At 38.5% G+C, this 15,485-nt stretch overlaps 1 protein-coding gene across 2 annotated transcripts in view; it reads right to left on the reverse strand.

The window, feature by feature from the left end:
- TLCD4 (TLC domain containing 4) overlaps positions 1-15,485 on the reverse strand; it is a 48,009-nt gene that overhangs the window by 8,156 nt on the left and 24,368 nt on the right. For both annotated transcript variants that reach the window (XM_074961293.1, XM_074961292.1), the window contains exons 4-6: positions 11,449-11,507; positions 10,097-10,191; positions 2,411-2,484 (exon numbers count right to left, since the gene is read on the reverse strand). In XM_074961293.1, coding sequence (XP_074817394.1) covers positions 2,411-2,484; positions 10,097-10,191; positions 11,449-11,507 — 228 coding nt within the window. The remainder of the gene's footprint in view (positions 1-2,410; positions 2,485-10,096; positions 10,192-11,448; positions 11,508-15,485) is intronic.

The following is a 15,485-nucleotide window of genomic DNA, read 5'->3' on the forward strand; positions in this document are numbered from 1 at the left end:
CTAGTCAGCAGTTCTGTAGAAAAGGACCTATAGGTTACGGTGGACAAGAAGCTGGATATGAGTCAACAGTGTGCCCTTGTTGCCAAATGAAGGCAAATGGCATTTTGGGCTGTATAAGTAGGAGCATTGCCAGCAGACTGAGGGACATGATCATTCCCTTCTATTCGGCATTGGTGAGGCCTCATCTGGAGTACTGTGTTCAGTTTTGGGCCCCACACTACAAAAAGAGTCCAGCGGAGGGCAGCAAAAATGATTAGGGGGCTGGAGCACATGATTTATGAGGAGAGGCTGAGGGAACTGGGATTAGTCAGGCTGCAGAAGAGGAAAAAAAAATGAGGGGGGATTTGATAGCTGCTTTCAACTACCTGAAAGGGGGTTCCAAAGAGGACGGATCTAGACTGTTCTCAGTGGTACCAGATGATAGAACAAGGAGTAATGGTCTCAAGATGCAGTGGGGGAGGTTTAGGTTGGATATTAGGAAAAACATTTTCACTAGGAGGGTAGTGAAGCACTGGAATGGGTTACCTAGGGAGGTGGTAGAATCTCCTTCCTTAGAGGTTTAAGGTCAGGCTTGACAGAGCCCTGGCTGAGATGATTTAGTTGGGGATTAGGTCCTGCTTTGAGCAGGGGGTTGGACTAGATGACCTCCAGAGGTCCCTTCCGACCCTGATATTTTATGATTCTATGATAATTGAGTTGTTTTATATAAATCAATGCAATTCGGAGATTAAAATGCAATTGTATATTATAACTGCAGCTTGGTGTTATTTTTGTTAATACTATAGTAGAGTACAAACAACAAAAAGACATAATATAAACTAATCTTTATGAACAATTTACATTAGTTACTGTCTCAGAGGTCTGGTTCTTCTCAAATTTAATTAAAGTTATATATATAAATTTATGGGACAATAAATCCCTTAATGTAATAGACTATCACCATCTTCTGCAGAGATTCCTGTTTGTCTGCTAAGATGATAATTCTGGGTATTTGAGGACACTTGGCCTCAGTCAAGGAACTTTTAAACAAACATTTAAAGTAAATTGTGTATCTTTAATGATATGATATGTTGTGATGCTTCATATCACAATCTTAAAAAAAAAAAAAAAAAAAAAAAAGAAAGGATTGGTACAGATACCACTGAAAAAATCTGCGTGAAATCCTGGCCCTATTGAAGTTAATGGGAGTTTACCCATTGGCTGCAATGGGGGGTAGGATTTCATCCCAGGGAGGCAAGAATACCTTTTTATATAACCTTGATAAGACCACAACTGGATCTTTTTCCTACGGACTCCTCAATACCGAAGTAATATTGATAGATTAAAGCAAGAACCACCACATTGCAGTTTCTGAACAAATAAAAAGTAACCTTTATGGATCATTATAATCTCACTCCTTCGCTCTAACTGAAAAGCTGAGCTTGCCAACCCAGTGTTTGAGACAGACCCCAACATGGCACCTTCTCATAGAGCTACTAGAGACTATGTAGTATACTATACTCTACTGCAGGGGTTCTCAAACTTCATTGTGCCGCGACCTTCTTCTAACAAAAAATTACTACACAACCCCAGGACGGGGGACTGAAACCAGAGCAGTATTATAAAATATTGACCGCAAGTAATCTAGAACAATGATGAAGCTTTCTAAATATCAGAGGAGTGAAGTTCTGGAACAGCCTTCCAAGTGGAGCCGTGGGGGCAAAAAACCTAACTGGCTTCAAGACTGAACTTGCTAAGTTTATGGAAGGGATGGTATGAGACTACCTAAAATGGCATGTAGCTGATGTGTGACTGCTTGAAGCAAATATCTCCAATAGCCACTGATGGGGAGGGCTCTGAGTTACTATAGAGAATTCTTTCCCAGGTGTTTGGCTGGTGGGTCTTACCCTGGGGTCAGATTGCCAGAGACTGTGAGGGTGTTTTCCCCCCACCCCCTTCCTCTGCAGCACAGGGCACGGGTCACTTCCAGGTTTAAACTAGTGTAAATGGTGGATTCTCTGTAACCTGAAATCTTTAAATCATGATTTGAGGACTTCAGTAACTCAGCCAGAGGTTATGAGTCTATAACAGGACTGGGCAGGTGAGGTTCTTTTTTATCTAATAACCTATTTATACCCATCTAATTTATACACTTATGCATACTCTTTTGTTCAATAGATTTATGCCAACTTCATGTTGCATACAGAATGCTATTTACAATAAGGAGGAACTCCTCTGGAATGCACTGGAACAGTTCTAGAAGTATAATAGCCCGAAATTTTCATAGCAAGCAAGCTTTTTTCGGCTTATAAATCTGGCTATGTTCAAGTGTGACTACAGAAAGTGAATCAAATTTCTATTAGTTATTTACAGTTAAATTCAGTTATCTAACAAGACACAAGTTAAAGTAAAATAATTAACAACCACCTACCGCTGATTCACAAAAGGAGTAGAGAACTCTGCAAGCAGACGGAAGTTACCAAAATATGCCAACATTCCTTCATCCTACATAGCAAGATAAATATTAAAAAGAAGAATCAGGGATGTAAACTCTAGTCAGAAATTTAAATCTGAAGAACACGTTGACCATTTCCATTTTGTTAAATTTTCCCAGCATTTGTAAAATTGTATAGGATCTCAAATACTTTACCAAAACTGAAAGTGTCAAGTAAATGTAATAAATTTCATAATCCTCTTTATAAAAAACTTTAAAGTAAACTGTTTAACATCTAATACTGCTGCCCTTTGATTTTTTTTAAAAATGATAAATTAAGAAAGCAGGGAAATATGCAGTGTGTCTTGTGTCTCCAAATCATTGACCAAGTATTCAAAATACTTTAGTTATTTGTGGAACATTAAACAAATGCCAAAAGTTGGCTAATAAATGATGGCACTCCCTAATCAACATAAAAATAGTGGTAAGTTATGATAAATTAAGATGGATCTATTTTACAGTGATGATCTAAAATGATTCAAGAACATTTTGAATTTCTCATGTTTTAAATAAATCCAGCAGAACCATACTTTAAACTCAGAGAAAAGGAGTACTCATTTAAGTAAGTTAGCCAAAACAGAGCCTGAAGGTCAGATCCTTGGTTCTGTTCCAACTCTTCTGCACTGCTCCATCACTGCAAAAGAGCTGGAAAGCCTGCATAACTAGCCAGCTGGATTCTCTCAGCTCAGGGGAAATCTGTAGATGGTGTAGAACAGACTATGCAAGCTCTACTCTAATCTTGTTAGAGGCCCCAGCAAAGGGGATAGGTTGGAGGAAGGGCATGTGGCTAGAATCTTGCTGTTCTCTGGCAATCTGCAGCTGGCAGAAAGGCACCAAAGCACAGCTGCACAATTAAATGCACAATTTTGTAAACTGCCAAATTACGCAAAATAACTTTGGATTGAGATTTCCACTTATAACCAAATCTTCCACTTATCTGCCCTGGTTCTTTCTGTCTACAGAGGAGTAAAGATATATTCTTCATCTCTATTACTTTTTGGCAGCATCACACACTCCTAAGAGTGGCAATTAAATGTTTGTGGGAGAAGCAGTTTGTGAGGCTGAATTCTACACTGGAACCCATTAAAAAGGTAGCATTCACCAACACTTGCCATACAGCAGTAGGTCAGGTGCCACGGTTTTTCCCCTATACTTGGAAAGAGGTAATAATGGCTGGCAAATATTGACTTCTTAATGACGACCACTGTATTGCTATAGGAGTTTATTAGTGTGCTCAGCATGTATAAAAAACTGAAAAATTGTACATCCCGTGCTCTTACATTAAGGATCAAATTCTGCCATAAGATATATGTGCACAACTTCCACTGAAGTCAATGGTAATTTTATGCATATATCTGAGGGCAGAATTTAAACCTCGATTCAGTGATGACAATGACTTTTTTTTTTTAAATTCCAAGATCAATGTCAGAGATCCTATTATTTACCTCTTAAATCTCTGGGACTTGTTTTACTGTCATTGCAACTAAAGGAGGACAGTAAATATTTGGCATTCTTTGACTGGCCCTGGGAGGGATAATGTTGAATTTCTCTAATCTGGTCTCAGGAGTTCCATGATTCTACTGATATATCTATTATCTTCAGCTAGAAATAGTCATCTTCTCTGATCCAGGTAATAGGAATCCTGAGACTAAATCCAAACCAAAGATTTGGACATGCAGATGAACTAACAGGCACACTGAACGATTTCAAGTGGCAGTAAGCAACTTTATTTAACACAGGGGAAAGCATTGTACGTGAGAATGGGGGATGGCATATCAGACATTTAATGGGGTCTAGTACAGGGTTACAGGATTCCTGCCATAAAACCAATAACTGAGGATAGTTTGTTTCTGAATCTTCTTTAACAGCTCCTGCCCCTTCCCCTTCTCCCTCCCCCACCCCATGTCTATAGAAGGTGTAAAAGTTACCAAGAGAGGATTTCAATGCATCAAGACTTCTTGTCTCCCCTTTTTCCCCATAGGTAAATGGGCCACCAGTGAAATCCAGGATCTCATTTACCTCTGGGAACTGGTCCCTTGTAGCCTTATCTGTACTGGACACTGGCTGCAAGTTGCAAAAAGCTAAAACATTTAACAACTTTAATATTAGGAAAGGAAGACTTAATTCTTATAACCTAACTGTGCTTCCATGATGCTGTGAGGAAGGGGGGGGGAACCCACACTTTTGCCAATTAGGTCCAAGGGGAAAAATTTCTTCCTGATGCAGGCAGTTAAGTCAGACTTGCAGCATCCTAAAAACAAAGCTGTCATGCTACAACTAAGAGGAGTGAGTGCAGGGCAACTAGCTGGAACAAGAGGCTTTTGAAAACCCGGGGTGGGGGGAGGGAGTCTAAATAAGTGTGGGTGAAAGAGGCACTATGAGTACCAACTGGCTAGCCCATGCCCCTGTCAATGGGAAGCCTGTGGTCTCTCCCCCACCCCCATTCCCACCATGGGTGGGATCTTGCATCCACCTCTCCTTCCCCACCTCCTGCTAGGACTGTGTACATCAGGGTGGGGCATTAAGAGTATTAATTTGTCAAACTGTAATTTTATATAAAAAAAGACAACCTCAGCTTTTATTTACATATAGCCTCCCCCTGATGTTTACAAGAAGAAGGTAACAAGTGAAAGCTTGCTGATATATTTGTATTACTGTATACTAGTTGCTCTCTCCATATTTACTTGCAAGGAACACCATTAGCTTGTGGGGGGAGGAGTCATTGGTCTGAAAAATTTTTACTTATGGGATTTTCAAATGTGCCTAAGTGATTTAGGAACACCACAAGACTTCCAATGGAAATGGTCATCTATGCACTTAGAAAATCCTACCCACTATAGTTAAAATACATAAGATTAACTGAAATCAGTTAGTTTTTCTATTTCCCTTCAATTTAGTTTGTGTATTCAAACAGCACTTTGTGTATAGTCAATACCACTGTTCACCCAATAAAGTCATTTTTTCCCTTGCTGAAGGCACCCTTATCAATAGGAAAGAAGAAAAGTGTCTACACTGCATTTTAAAAAAAATTAAAATATTTTCAGGGACATTTTAAAGGATTCCATACCAAAATCTGGAACATTTAAAATTAGCTTTGTCAAAAAGTTGACAGTGTCTCTTTAATAAATACTTAACAATTTACATCTTCAAAGCACTGTACCACCAACGTTAAATATTAACATAAAGTGAGTGAGTGTCAGATATTAAAGAGACACCAACATAAATTAAAGTAGGATTCATTTCAGAAGTCTGCCAAAATAGGGCAGAGTTCCATTAACAATGAAAAGAGCTGTTGGGCTAAAATATGAAAAAAGTAACTTGGGACAACAAGTTTTAAATCCCTTTTATCATAATTGGATTTTTTTACACAGTAAAAAAGAAAAAACACTGGATATATATACACTACACTTAGAGATCACGGACTTGTGGAAATGCATTGCAAATACAATGAAAGTGGAAAACATGCAATAGCTTTTGGCTGTTTTGTCTTCTTCCTATGTGCAGCAAGCTACAGCTAAAAGTTGTAATCTACTTTTGGTCAGAGTGATTTATTTTAAGTAGTTTCCTACAGCTGTGTGTGTCACCTAAATAATTTGCATCAAATATCTAGTTTAACAAAATTAAGAATTTTAAATTCATCTCATTAAACCAATGATTCCCAAATCATATCACAATCACAATCAAAATAGAGACTGCACTTAATCCCTTTTCTGGTTCCTTCTTTTGCACTTTCCAGTTGTTTGTTCCTCTTTTGTTTAGTCTTTCCCCTGCCCCCCTTTCAGTCTCTCCTTCTAGTGTCTTTGGAGTGTCAGGGGACAGAGGCTACTCATTTGCGAGTGTAGTTGGAGCACCTTTCCATTCCAAAGTCACACTACTGGGGAAGTGTGCCTGGGAACTAGCAGCCCCCAAACCATCTAGAAAGCAACGACCACAAACTCTATTCATGCCCCCTCATAGACCTAAAATGTCTAGTGCAAAAAACAACAATTTTTCATTCCTTTCACCAAATTCAGAACATTGGGTAAGGACTTCAAAGTAGTAGGATCTGCAGAAGCCATATACTGGCAATTCTCCATCAAGAATTGCCATATATATCCATCCCCTCTTGTATCTTAATTCCTAGGTTTCAAAATAACTTGTTGCTCTGTAATTTCAAGGTCAACTAGATGCAACAAGTCTGGATCAGGTAAAAAATGTGGCCATCCTTTTGAGACAGAAGATCCGAAGACATTAGAAGAATGGCTCCAATGCTATTGCTAGGAAGTCAGATTATCCCCCCCCCCCATACACACACAGAACAACCAAACCCCAAACAGTAGTGATCATTGAAAAGTCAAATATTTTATATTAAACCTGCCATTAACTTAAAAAAAATATTTAGTACTTCTGAGGATGATTAAAGTCAGATGTCCAGTTACAAATGTACAACTTAAAGTATTAACTGACACCAGTTTTATACCTAGTATTTAGGTATCAGTAAATAAACATGGAGAGAACAGTATACAGCAACAACAATGAAGTGCAGCTGCAACCTCCCACCCTATCCTCAATATAACTATTGTCTACACTTTTAAGCAGCAATAAGCCTATGATAAAATGAAACTCACTGTTAGTCATGATTTGGAAGATTAAAATGTGCATGCATCATTGTATGTTATGTGGATTTCTTCGAAAGTGTATAGAAGTACTTCATTTTAAACAGATATTTGTTTCAAACTTTATGATGGGCAGTGATGCCTAGTGGATAGAGCACTAGACTAACTCTGGAGACTTGGGTTCTACTTCTGGATCTGCCACTGGCCTAGGGGGTGACTTTGAGCAAGTCACTTTGCTGCTCTGTGCCTCGGTTTCCCCATCTGTAAAATGGGGGAAATGATACTTAACTCTTGCGTAGCGCTTCATCTGTAGATCACAAAAGAGGTAAGTATGAAATACAAGAGCATTGATGTTTCTTTCATTCATTTTATCAAATTACAATATATTCTTGACATAAAATTAGAGTCTTTCATAAGAAGGTATACAAAAGGACAATGCTGGTACACACTAGCAAACAGTTTAGAAACTTAAAAATAATCAGTACAATATGAAAAAAGGAGATTGAAGTTATTACAAGTCCTAAATTAAAATTTTAAAAGGTCTCTTTGAAACAAACAATAGTAAGGAAGTTTCAGCATTCATACTGACATTTCATACAAATAATCGTTTCCTTTTTTATGTAAAACTTCACCTGGGCACCGGTATAGCATTTTGCTGACTGTATTGGGATAGATTAGATGGCTACATAAAATATTTTTTTAAAACACTACATTCAGTATACTCTAAAGATGAACTTTAAAAAAAAAAGTTTAAAAAATCCCAGTTGCTGTTTTAAAAGAGTTATATATTTATAAATCTATATCTCCAGAGCTATTCAAAATGAATCTCAGTAAAAGTTATTTTACTGCTATTCTCCAGTAGGAAGTTTATGACCCAAAAAAAAAAAAAAAAAGTGTTAATGAGCAGGCAGATGCTAAACACAAACTGCGAGCTTTATAGTTAAACTTATTATTTGGTAGGAGAATTGTAAATATGGAAGTATCGTCGTTCATATTAAACAAAACCATTAGAATTTACCTTGACAAAAGGTGTTGTGAGAATTTGTTATTTATAAAAGCACTTTGAGGGTAAGTGCTCTGCCAGTGATAATTTCTGGCAGAGTCAAACCTCTCTTGTGCATGCAAGTGATGAGTAGTACATTCTGCGTGACCAGCTATGGACTTGGTCCCAATCCCATTGAAGTCAGGGTCAAAACTCCTACAAAGGGAGGAGGTGTTAGATCAGACAGCAAGCTGATATTTTCTTGAGATTTAATCATTGTAAAGCTGAAAGATGAAATAAAAGTTACAAGGCTTTTGAATAGTAGGTTTTTACAGGCAATATGTGCTGTAATACCTAGATAAATAGTGCTGGTTAAGTGCAAATTTTCAGCATTTACTCTGAATTTTGCAGCTTTTGTTGATGTAAGCAGCCATATACTCTTGCTGCAACTATATCCTTAAAATATATTATATACACTGTATGTTTAAACTAAAGACATTAAAGACCCTTCCCCCACTAAGGAACAGGAAATAAACTTATGTATTAGATATCAGTTGATAGCTCAAGTTAGCTCCCCCACAGCCCTTATGTAGTACTGCATAAAAATTTATTGCAATAATTTGTAAACACCACACAATTAACAAAAGTCATTAGCTCATTGCAAAATAAAGTCTGAATAATTCCAAACTATGTCATATGTAGAAAAAAGCTTTTTGAAAAGTCATCTTAATTGCTGACATTCATGGAAAGTTTTAAGATTTAAAAGAATTCTAAAAAAAAAAAACCTGATTGTATTAAGATCCTGATTCACCAAGATACTTAAGCACATCAAAGCAACTGCCCATAAGTTTAAAGTTCCATGTTTTGCTGACTCAGAGTCACGTTTTAAACTGAAGACGTTTGAGTTTGGGGAGCGGGAGGGTAAGACATTGAAATGTTCTTCTTAAGCTACAGCCCTTTAACACAGAGCATATTTTTGTACTGACAAGCAATAAACTGGTAGAGAAAGTATCTTGCATTAGAAATCAAGTCAGTCTTAACTTTGTAAAAAGAGTTTTAACAGCATATACAGTAATTTAATCTGTGAAAGAAAAATGTTCAGTTCAAAAACACATACTGGGTCAACTAACTCAAAGCTTTATCTGGTGGCCAAAAAATAACACAGAGAAATACTTTATAGGATGAGTCATTGTAACCCAATTTACTGAAATTGCAAATATGGATAGAAAAAAACACCACCAAGAACAAATGTATGCTACCATTACATAGCTCAATACAGCTCTTAGTCTATTGACTTTTAAACTTTTACATAATAAACCCTATTTCAGAAGCCAAACTGGGATCAACCTCCTTGAGCTATTGAACCCAATATTAGAGTCCACCAGCTTTGGAGTTTTAGAGGCACTTATTACTTCCCAGTTTCACAGTTTAGCTCAATCCATGCTGTTTGACTTACTGTTAGAGATGAAGAGATGTTAGAGGTATGAAAAGTTCTGGACATGAATGCAGAAGCCACCAGTGAAAGTCTAATTAATGGATTTTAGGATCTCAGATGATTATGCTGTGGGATTTAAGGTCTTAAAGTAAGCGTGCCTATGCGTGTTTAGGAACGCCTATGCAGCTGCTGGGAGTGTATTTCCCAGTGTGGATAGACAAACACTAGCTCTGCTCAAACTAGTGTCCTAAAAATAGCTGTGTGGCCACAGCAGCATGGGCTAGCAACACAAGTCCATACCCATGAGAAGAGGGGTCAGGCAGGTTTGTACTTGGGTGCCTAGTCTAAGCCACCATTGACATACTGCTATTTTTAATATGCTAGCTCAAGTATAGCTAGCGCATGTATATCCAGCCAGGCTGGGAAGCACACTCCCAGCTGCAGTGTAGACATACCTACCCTTGCCTGTATGTAAAATATAAAAACTGGAGTTTCTTGGGGCAACACTGTTGAGACACCAAACAGCCTAAATTCAGAGCAGTGATATTCACCCTTAGTCACTATTCCCAATCTTGTCTGGTTGTTAGGATATTGGAAAATATGGCACTCACCAGTACAAAGTAGTAGGCATACAGAGCTGCCAAGTGATGAATTACAAAAAATTTATCACCAATTGCCTTCCAGTAGTAAGTAATAAGAAACAAATCTGTAAGGGAAAAAAACTCATTACTACAACGTAAGCTACCTAAGGACTATAATAGTTCTCTTTAAAGCTTTCAATATTACAGCAATCGAAAAGGAAAAACCCTTTTTGGTTATCTGAGCTATGCATATATTTTGAATGACAAATGGTGTCCAACTCAACCCACAAAAAGAAAAAAAAATCTGAATTGTCTTTGAATAGAGCATTTTAAGCTCAAGACTTCTGTATTCCCCCCCTTCCCCCCAATCACCCTGCACTTCAGATGGACATTAAATGTGAAAGGAAAAATTAGGCCTAATCACTGGTTAAAATACTTTAGCTCTTCAAAAAAATGTTCATAAATCTTTATATTTCCTACGTGAAGGGAGCTGCCTGGCCATAGGAGGTACACTGTGAGCAAGAGTAGATCCAGGTACCCCCCAGTTACAGGTCTTGGTCTGGAAGAGGACTCATGAGCCCACAGTAATTGTATCAAGAAACCCAGAGAGAAAGGAGCTTGAGGACACTGCCAGAATACGACTAGGTCTACTATGGGAATGGTGGAGCAGCAGATATTAGCAGGGCAGGGACCCCTAATGCTAAAAACATTAGCTCTTTGATTTGTTGGTTTCATTTAGTCATAGTCCACCAGTGATCACAAAAGATAATGACAACCTATGTCAGATTATTTAAGAACAAATAATTGAGTGAAAGAGCACAACTGTATGTAAGGATGACAGCCACATCAGATAAAATTATTCAAGATATTTTCAACCTCTTTCACATAGGATCAGACTCTGGCTTAAAAAATGTACAGGAAGACAGGGACAATGGGGAGAGGAGTAAGTATGCAGCTGTCTCCCCCAGCTTTGTTGGGATTGCTAAAAACTTGCAGCTTGCACTCTATGGGCGCAGGGGAGAGTGAGGACGTTAGAACTGCCAGCAGCAGTAGACATCCCAAAAGGGGTTGGGGTCACAACTCCCACTCCTTCTGCATTGTCTGGAGGGCCAGAGCTGAGTATTAAAGGGTGTTCACTGGACCATCTTAAAGCATGCAGTAGTAGCCACACTACTGTTGGGTGTTCCTTCAGCACCTAATAAGGCAGTATTTCCATCTCTCTCCTCCACTAGCAGGTTACCTCCAGACATTGTACCACAGCTCACGAACAGAGCAGTAGCTTTAAAAGCTACACTGGAACCTATATTGTTTATAGAAGCTCATCACATCTTCAGAATAAAATTTAGATGTATCTTTGTAAGTGATAGACAACGTATAGTTACCAGAAATGAGGTAGCCTGTGGTAATAGCAATATTCAGTTTCACAATTGAAGGGTCACCCCTGCCAACATAAAAACGTACAGTTTCAGCCTTTATAATAAAAAGTTAAATTTGCATAGGACATACAAATATCACAAACTATTCCCCTCCCCCCAGGCCACTCATGCTTGATCCAGCCATGTAGCATCATGGGAATTCGGGTGAGAGGGAGAGGAGAAGTTGCTAATTAGGAAGACTGATTCCAAAGACAGAACACATCTGCTGCCCCAGGGAGGCCAGCAGCAAGGATCACCTCATGCCTTGGGCAGCTGGCAAGGGAATGGAGCTGAAACTCAATAAGTCCCCTGGCATACCGAGGAGATGAACAAAGGTCAGCTAATACAGAGTGCTTGTCAGCACCAGGGCCGGCTCTAGGTTTTTGCTGCCCCAAGCTCCAAGAGCACAACTGCCCAAGCAAAAAAAGGGAGGTGGCGGGAATGCCGCCTCTGGAATTGTGCCGCCCCAAGCACATGCTTGCTTTGCTGATGCCTAGAGCCAGTAATAATGTCAGCAAAGGTGCTGACCAGGAAACACCCCCTTTTATGCCTCTGATCCTGCTCTAATTTTAAAAAATGTAGTTTGGGATGATAAGTACCAGTTGAGTGAGAAGTGATTTTTAAAAAAACCTAATCATGAGATACCATGTTGACAGCTAAAGTGCAAGGGAACATGAAAATTACTCTCCTGTAACCAAACTATTTAAGAGGACCTCAGCACATTCTCACTTTTGGGAAGTGCTGAAATTGTAACTTGGACTGATGGAACCTTCTAACAGCAGTGCCCACCGCTGCACTCTGTGCCCCCTGCACCTCTCCTCATGGCTCCTCAAAGGGCAAAGCCATAAAAGCATACATGGTGTGCCAACCACCTCAGTTTTTACCACCTCAAGTCCAAAGTTGTAATTAGGACTCAGAGGGAAAAGGTGGGAAGCGAGTGTATTATGCAGAATCCATCTCCAGGAGCTCTGGTTACAGGTGAGTAACCTTCATTTGTTCTTTGAGTGGCCTCGGCACATTCCCACTCCTAGGAGTCTGGCAAGCAGTATTCTTCACTCTATACAGTGATCCAATGAGGTCTCATTAAAAAGATTGTAAACTGCTTTACCAAATTGTGCATCTGATCTAGACGCCACACATAAGGAATGTTTTATGAAGTATGAATTGAGACTAAGTAAAAGCTGTACAGATGCAGCTTTGTTCTCAGAGTGCACTCTAAGGTCTTTTGGAAAAGGTGTATTTAAAACAAACACACTCTTCAATACAGAGTCCAACCCATGTAGAAAGGTGTTGGGATGTGACTGCCCAAACTTCACTCTTTCCCCATAACAGACAAATAGTCTTGGCAATTTTCTGCCAGTCATATAAAAGGCTAATGTTCTGTTAGCATCCAAGGTATGGAGTTTACCTAGAATGTAGCCTTGGAAAAAATACTGGCAAGTTTATGGATTGATGGGGATGATAGATGTTCATTAAACCCTTCAGAATCTTTTTAATTTATCATGACTAAATACAGTATTTTGTTCAACTAAGATATAGTGAGCAGACATGGCTGCGAGACGTATTTTTACCAATGATATGGAGAGTCTCAAGCATTTCAGATTAATGAGATACTCCCATATGAATAGGAACTAAACCCAGGTTGATTGTTAGTTGCCCACAAAGAGAACCTTTTCCACTTACGATCGTAAAAGTCGATGTTTCCTGGAGTTTAAACAGAATTCCTGTGCTTTTTACTCAGAACAGAACTATTCTATATCTGTCAAAATACTATTCTGCCCCATGGAGGCCTGGATGGCAAATCTGACCTCTATGCTGGGCCCGTAATTCCAGGGAGAGACAGAAACTGTTTATGATAGTTGCAGTAGATCCCACAACCGCTGTTGTCTCACACAGGCCAAAGTAACTTTAGCTTTCTCTTGTTTGAATATTCATGAGAACCCTGAATTAGAAGAATTTGAGGCTGAGGGGACAGAGGAGGAAACCTACTCCCTAGTCTACAAGAAATGAATCAGAGATGGACCGGTTGTCCATTCCTTCTCTGGGTCAATACCTCGGACATTTGGTGTTACATCTTGTTGCAGATAGGTCCATCTCCAGGTACTCCCATGGGAAAGGGATGTCACTCTCTATAGAGTTCCCAAGTGACCACCTGTGCTGATCATGAAAGTCTCTGCTCAACTGATCTGACAGTATGTTGTCCTTGTCTGCAAAGTGAGGAGCTATATGATAAATTTGGTGTGCCATGCACCATTCCCACAGAGCCACCTGCCTGGAGCGGGCAAGACTGAGCTGCAGTTCTTCCTTTTCCTTCACCGAAACACAAAATTGCCATATCACATCAGACCAGTCATCTTTCGATTCTAAAAAAACTTCCATAGCGGACAGTGCTCGTTGGTGAAGTTTCATATTAATTCCTGTCAGCTAGTGATTTACTTATGACCTGAAGCATACCTTCCTCCTCCCACCAATTTATCTCTCCTATTCTCACAACCTCCGACTTCTCCCTCATTTTCATAACCTTAAACAATACCTAAGTAGTCTATAAAGTCAAATGGTATTAAGAAGAAGGGGGGAGGGGAACCTACTAATATGGAACCAATAGAAATCAAGGGAGCTTAGAATCTTGCAGGACAGAACCCTAAACAATTATAATATCCCTGTGAGGAAATAGTGAAAGCATTATCCTATTCTTATCAATGAAAAACAATAGCAGTATTAAAAAGAATATTCCCAAAGCCACACATCAAGTCAGTTGCAAAGCTGTGATTAGAACTCCTAACTTCATAGCATCCAGTCCTGTTCAGTAGACTAGACCATATTGCATTCTATTACTGATCTGTAAACTGAACAATATGAAATGCAAACATTTGTTCTGTTCTTTTAAAACTAGATGAAATATTTTTTGCATTTGAGTTTAGTCAGATTCCCATGTTGTGATTCAGTTTAAAATAAAGTTATGGTGGAAAGAAGAGTTAAAGCTTTAAAAAAAAAAAAGTTTAATTATACAGGTAAAATCAACAGTATTTCTTATATTTAAAGAAAGGGAAAAGTCAGTCCCAATAAAGGGTAACAGCTTCAACTTTCTGCTAACAATCTCATGAATCAACTCAAAAAATCCTGTATTGTACTGCAAAAGTCTGTTGGGGGGTGGGAAAAAAGGACAAAATGCCAAGGACTAAAACTAGTAAACTTATTTTCTTTTGAGTTTTTAAGTTGTAATGCAGAAAGATCTTCTAGTTAGAGGAACTACTGGAAAAAATCAGTGAAGGAGGAGCAGCAGCAGCATTTATTAGAGAGAGTACCTCTGTTGTACCACTATTGACAAAAACCTTTTCGGAGGGGGTGGGGAGCTGAAGAAAAACTGTTATAGTGTCTTGGTTATACTAAAGAAACCAAAAAAACCCCACCAATCTCATCTAATCTAACTTTTGGTCATAATCCCCCTCCCCCCGACATTCTGAGGGTGCAACCAACCTAATTCTCAATTACTAAGGGACAATCTCCACTCATTGATATATTTTGCTTTCCACAACCAAATCTCTGTACAGCTTTTCATGAGTGATGTACCAGAGTATTCAGATTCTAAAATCTAAACTGTGTTGTTAAATCTATTTACCTAAATTTGGGTTATTGCCGATTATGTACGCTATGTATCGTATGACATTTAAAAACTAACTTTATATTTGTGGATAATCTAAGCACTATATCCAGATGTACAGACACTTTCCCCAACCTATTATATATATATTTTTAACATTAGCTTTAATAAAATTTATAATTTCGCTGTTTCACTTTACAAGCAAAATAGTAAATAGACGCAAATAATGATGCTAAATCTTCAGTCACCTTTTTGACTGTTTAGGGTTGTATTTTCAGAACTGTGCATTAAAATTGGAGATTGAAATTCAGTTAATAGTCTTGAGAAGTGTGTCTGTCTGTTTATACTAAGTTGTAGAAACAGTTATACAGTAGACTTAATGGCATTTTAATTGGCAAAATAT

Source organism: Natator depressus, chromosome 8 (genome assembly GCF_965152275.1).
Source record: "Natator depressus isolate rNatDep1 chromosome 8, rNatDep2.hap1, whole genome shotgun sequence".
NCBI lineage: Eukaryota > Metazoa > Chordata > Testudines > Cheloniidae > Natator > Natator depressus.